At 45.9% G+C, this 6,263-nt stretch overlaps 1 protein-coding gene across 1 annotated transcript; it reads left to right on the top strand.

The window, feature by feature from the left end:
* Window positions 1-3,112: 3,112 nt before the first annotated feature.
* On the top strand, window positions 3,113-5,339 carry LOC101129727 (uncharacterized). The gene is made up of 2 exons (XM_004028022.5): window positions 3,113-3,282; window positions 4,752-5,339. Exons 1-2 carry the CDS (start codon window positions 3,113-3,115, stop codon window positions 5,254-5,256), a joined length of 675 nt encoding a protein of 224 aa, XP_004028071.4. The 3' UTR covers window positions 5,257-5,339.
* The last annotated feature ends 924 nt before the right edge of the window (window positions 5,340-6,263 follow it).

Raw genomic sequence — 6,263 nt, 5'->3', positions numbered from 1 at the left:
TGGGGGCAGATCACTTGAGCCCAGGAGTTGAAGACCAGCCTCGGCAACATGGCTAAACCCCACTCTACAAAAATTATCCGGGTATGGTGGCACACACCTGTAGTCCCAGCTACTCAGGAGGCTGAGGCACAAGACTCGCTTGAGCCTGGGAGGCAAAGGTTTCAGTGAGCCAAGAACACATCACTGCCCTCCAGCCTGGGCAACAGAGCGAGACTCTGTCTCAAAAACAAAAACAAACAAACAAAAAGAATATGATTGACAAATAATGATGATATTGCCAATCAGGGGAAAAAAAAAGTTTACATAATAAAAAAAAAAAGCCTGTCACCAGAATAAGAAATAAAGTATCCAAAACAGACATTACCATACTCTGCATCGATGGCTCCATAGCATCAAATGATCTGAAACTCCTTGAAGGAGGAACTAGATGGGTAGGTGTTGGTGCAGCTGCAGGCCCTGAATTACATGGTGGCCATTCTTCAGAAGACAATTTTTCACAGCATGGCAGAGAGACCCAGAATTTAAACTCAGCCGTCACTCAGGAGGAGTAAAGAAGTGACAGAATTGAGAGTTGGAGCTACACAGGGGCTTCCAGTGATGTCAGCATCTGGTGGGTTTTCACCAGGGGGGTAATTGCACACCTTGCTCAGTTTCACTCTTTCTCCATTATAGGAGCCTCAGACATTTCCGAACTAATTTGGTTGAGTGCTCAGAAAAGCATCAAGCTGGCCAGGCGCCGTGGCACACGCCTGTAATCCCAGCACTTTGGGAGGCCGAGATGGGTGCATCACCTGAGGTCAGGAGTTCAAGACCAGCCTGGCCAACATGGTGAAACCCCATCTCTACTAAAAATACAAAAAAAAAAATAGCCAGGCATGGTGGCGCGTGCCTGTAATCCCAGCTACTCTGGAGGCTGAGGCAGGAGAGTTGCTGGAACCCAGGAGGCAGAGGTTACAGTGAGCCGAGATCACGCCATTGCACTCCAGCCTGGGCAACAAGAGTGAAACTCCTTCTCAAAAAATAAAAAAGAAAAAAGAAAAGCATCAAGCCTGTTTTAGGATAGATAATCAGCCTTTCTTTGCAGGCCGAAGTCCTCTCATTCTTACTCAGCCAGTCAGCCCACAAATATAAGCAAGCTCGCCAGATCCTCAGCACACCAGAAGATATCCCAGCTTTACAGCACACCAGAAGATAACCCAGCTTAATGGTTCCAAATAGTGTCATGTCAAGTCATGCTGCAGAGATCCCGTCAGAGCTCCAGCAGAACTCATGAAATTACATAACAAATAATGCTCTCTCCGTTCCAGCCTGGAGTAGCAGAAAGAGGTGGAGCTGCGATTAAGAGTCCTGTGCAAGAGCTTAACTTTGGGCCTCCACCTTCTTATAAGAGGTGAGCAGGATAATCCCTGAGGTCCCTCATTGTTTGGACATTCTATGGCATGCACTGCCTCGTGGAAAAGAAAGCCCTCTCTTCGCTCCCAGATGCAGATTCTGATGGCTCTCTCAAATATGTTAATATTTTGTTATCATTTCCTTTTTCCTTGGGAGAAAAGAAGGAAGGACAGAGAGAGAAAAGCCTTTAGAAATCAACAAAATTAAAACCATAAAACACAAAGCCATGCTTTTTAGAGTTGCTCAGCTGCTGGGGCAGGAATAAAGCAGCTCCTCTGCAACGCAAGAGGCTGTAGAAGAGTCATTCTAAGGCCAGGCGCGGTGGCTCACGCCTGTAATCCCAGCATTTTGGGAGGCCGAGGTGGGCAGATCACAAGGTCAGGACTTGGAGACCAGCCTGGGCAATATGGTGAAACCTTGTGTCTACTGAAAATACAAAAATTAGCCAGGCATGGTGGCACGTGCCTGTAGTCCCAGCTACTCGGGAGGCTGAGGCAGAAGAATTGCTTGAACCCGGGAGGTGGAGGTTGCAGTGAGCCGAGATTGCAGCACTGCACTCCAGCCTGGGTGACAGAGTAAGACTCCGTCTCAAAAAAATAAAAATAAAAAAAGGGGCATTCTATCCCATGGCCATGACTCTGACCTCACCTGGTTATCAAATCCAACTTGTATATTCAAAGTGAAATGCAGGATGCCACTGACAACATGCCTGGAGGCTCAGAGGTCTCCAGTGAGCTAGAAAACAAGACACCACATTCTTCCCTGCTCCTGCCCCAGAAAGATTTCCTGGCTTCTCAGCCTCTGTTTCCTAATCTAAAACCACCTCTGGAGTGTCACTTGGATGATTAATGAAAACATCATTCATTTACCCAAAATGAGTGTTTTGCTAAAAGAATATAAGATCCTGAAAACTGTTGTTGTTGTTGTTGTTGTTTTTTTTTTGAGACAGAGTCTCATTCTATCACCCAGGCTGGAGTACAGTGGCAGGATCTCAGCTCACTGCAACCTCCACCTTCTGGGTTCAAGCAATTCTCCTGCCTCAGCTTCCCGAGTAGTTGTGCTTACAGATGTGCGCCACCACGCCCAGCTGATTTTTGTATTTTTAGTAGAGATGGTGTTTCACCACGTTGGCCAGGCTGTTCTTGAACTCTTGACCTCAGGTGATCCACTCGCCTTGGCCTCCCAAAGTGCTGGGATTACAGGTGTGAGCCACTATTCTTGGCTGAAAAGCGTTTAAGAAAAGGCAGGTCAGGAGATCGAGACCATCCTGGCTAACACGGTGAAACCCCATCTCTACTTAAAATACAAAAAAATTATCCGGGCGTGGTGGCGGGTGCCTGTAGTCCCAGCTACTCAGGAGGCTGAGGCAGGAGAATGGCATGAACCTGAGAAGTGGAGCTTGCAGCGAGCCGAGATCATGCCACTGCACTCCAGCCTGGGCGACAGTGAGAGACTCCCTCTCAAAAAAAAAAAAAAAAAAAAAAACAAAAACGCAGAGCAATCCTTGCCAATTAAGGAATGTTTCAGTGTCCCCCTCTTCCCACCAACTGTCAGAAGAGAAAAGAAAGTTTCCCTGAGGGGTTTGGGGAGGAGTTTCCTTCTTGTTTCCATCACTACAGCCAGACAAACTGTCTCCAAACTGCGTGTGATCACTACAGCAATGTTAATTATTACTGGAAAATGAAGAGAAAAATCATTTAGCCCTGGGATCTAGGTGACCATGAGTGCAACATTCAAATCCGCTTCAGTTCAAAAGGATTTTCAGGGAAAAATTCCACTCTCTGCTCCCCAAGCCATCACTTTCCTGGCTGCCTATCACTCACCCCCAGAGCTTCCTCCTCCACTCACCCTAACTGCCCAATCAAAGAGCAGCCTCAGGTCCCCACCCAGGTAGAGACAACATCCCATGTCACACACCTCAGGGCAGCTTCATATATGGAAGGGACAAGAACTGGAACGGTCATTCCCGATATTGTCTTTCCTGCCTATCTGGGGACTAAGGCAGTGTGTGTGTGTGTGTGTGTGTGTGTGTATGTGTATCAGAGTGATTTTCATGTTTACATGAAGTTTCCATCCAGAACAAAACAAAATTTCTCCCATTAAAGAGAAAAGGTCCCCAAAGGCAGTGCTTCTCTAAATATGTGCCTCAGGATATGTTATGAGCAAAAATGCTCTTTGGTTTTATATCAAAAGACAGTTTAGGGCTCACGCCTGTAATCCCAACACTTCGGGAGGCTAAGGCGGTGGATCACTTGAGTCCAGCAGTTCGAGACCAGCCTGGGCAGCATGGCAAGACCCTGTTTCTACAAAAAATAAAAAAAAAATCTCAACTACTCAGAGGTTGAGGTGGAAGGATCACCTGAGCCTGGGGAGATTGAGGCTGCAGTGAGCTGTGATCATGCCACTGCACTCCAGCCTGGGTGACAGAGTGAGATCCTGTCTCAAAAAAGAAAGAAAAAAGAAAGAAAGAGAGAAAAAGAGAGAGAGAGAAAGAGACAGAGGAAGGAAGGAGGGAAGGAAGGAAGGAAGGAAGGAAGGAAGGAAGGAAGGAAGGAAGGAAGGAAGGAAAGAAAGAAGGAAGGAGGAGCTTAACAGCATTTTTCTTTTTGAGGGACTCACTCTGTTGCCCAAGCTGAGTGCTGTGGCATGATCGTGGTTTATTGAAGCCTCGACTTCCCGGGCTCAAGCAATCTTCTTGCCTCAGCCTCCCAAGTAGCTGGAAGGTGCTCACTACTATGTCCAGCTAATTTTTTATTATTTGTAGAGACAGGGTCTCACTATGTTGCCCAGGATGGAGCTTAACTATCTTAAACTGATTTCTGGACTATGAGACTTTGCAGGTATGTACTGTGAGCCTCCAAGTAATGGATATGGCTTTCGGTATCACTGAATTTCACTGGACCATGGAATGCTTTCATCTTGCTGTTAATTATGGAACTAATGCTCTTCAGAATATACTCTGGGAAAAGCTGTCTTTGGATGAGGATAAGAATTTCTTCTTTTCCCATTTCCTAATCTCTGATTTATTAATTACTCTTTTGGAATTGTGGAAGCAGGACTTGATTTAGAAACACAGGTCACCACAGCAACTTGAGAATCTGTTGGATGTTCAGTTTGGGAGCCTAAGAATCATTTTCTAAGCTTTTCTTATTCTGGTAGCTGATGAAGAATAGACTTATTTGTCCACCACAACTTCCTCATCAGAAAAGCAGCCTTTGAGCTGGATGTGGTGGCTCATACCTATAATCTCAACATGTTGGGAGGCCCAGGCAGAAGGACTGCTTGAGGCCAGGAGTTCGAGACCAGTCTGGGCAACATAATGAGATCTCATCTCTACAAGAAAAAAAAAAAAAAAGCAGGGGGGTCCAGTCACTGAGCCACTACCGAGGACTCAGCAGCCTCCCTTTTGAGCCCCCTCGCTTCCTGACATTCCGTCCCGGCTGCCTGCCTTCTCCCGCCACCGCTGCCTCCCACCACCGCTGCCTTCCACAGGCCGTTTCCACCGAGGAAAAGGAATCGTATTGTAAGTTCGCTATCCAGAACCTCCACTCTTTCGACCCCTTTGCTGATGCAAGTAAGGGTGATGACCTGCTTCCTGCTGGCACTGAGGATTATATCCATATAAGAATTCAACAGAGAAATGGCAGGAAGACCTTTACTACTGTCCAAGGGATTGCTGATGATTATGATAAAAAGAAACTAGTGAAGGCATTTAAGAATTTTGCCTGCAATGGTACTGTAATTGAGCATCCAGAATATGGAGAAGTAATTCAGCCTCAGGGTGACCAATGCAAGAACATATGCCAGTTCCTCGTAGAGCTTGGACTGGCTAAGGACGATCAGCTGAAGGTTCATGGGTTTTAAGTGCCTGTGGCTCACTGAAGCTTAAGTGAGGATTTCCTTGCACTGAGTAGAATTTCCCTTCTGTCCCTTGTCACAACTTGGAAAACCTCCACAGCTTATGTAATGTAACCGTTTGGGGTCTGCTCTTAACTTGGACTAGTGTAACTCCTTCATGCAATAAACTGAAAAGAGCCAAAAAAAAAAAGTGTCGGGGAGCAGTCTTTTATCTCAGAAACCCAAGATCGCCAAGAGGAAAGAGACCTTAGCATTGTCCTGGAGCCCGTTACTTTTTCCAAGTACCTTTGAGACCAACTCATTTGAACTTCCTCCTCTCGGACTCCTCTCTACAACTTCTCTCTACAACTTACCAGTGGATATACTTTAATGGGATACAGATGGGGTTTTAATTTTATGCAGTGGCTCTCAAAGTGCCGTTCCCAGACAAGAAGCATCAGCAGCACCTGGAAACTTGTTAGAACTGCCCTACTCCCAGATAAGAAGAATCTGAAACTCTGGGAACAAAGACTGAGCAATCTTGTTTTAGAAAGCCTTCCAGGTGATTCTGTTGCATGTTAAAGCTTGAGAGCCCCTGGCCTTGAGAAATCCTCTTTTACATTTTCATTTATTCATTCTGCAAATATTTGCTGAAGACTGAGGCTAGAGTAGTGTTCAAGACAAACAAGGTCCTTAACCAAAGGAACTAAACAATAAACAATAAACAAACACTGAAATGAGATTGTTAAAGTTAGGGTGGTAGGCAAAATGAATGAGGGAGGACAATTTAAATAGAGAAGTCCATGAGAGCTTCTCAGAGGAGGTGATATCTGAGCTGAGACCTGAAGAAGCAGAACAAGCCATCCTTTTAAGGAGTGGGAGAAAAGGCATTCAGATGGGTAGAACAGCAGTGTCAAAGCCCCTGAGATGAGAAAGGGTCGAAGGTATTGGAGGATGAGAGACAGGCCAGAGAGTAGGAATAAATTAGTCTGGAAGATGCAGATTCCCACACACCCCATCCAATGAGCTGCTTA

The sequence above is a fragment of the Gorilla gorilla genome, chromosome 1 (genome assembly GCF_029281585.2).
Source record: "Gorilla gorilla gorilla isolate KB3781 chromosome 1, NHGRI_mGorGor1-v2.1_pri, whole genome shotgun sequence".
Classification (NCBI taxonomy): Eukaryota; Metazoa; Chordata; class Mammalia; order Primates; family Hominidae; genus Gorilla; species Gorilla gorilla.
This window is presented reverse-complemented; position numbering and strand designations above follow the sequence as displayed.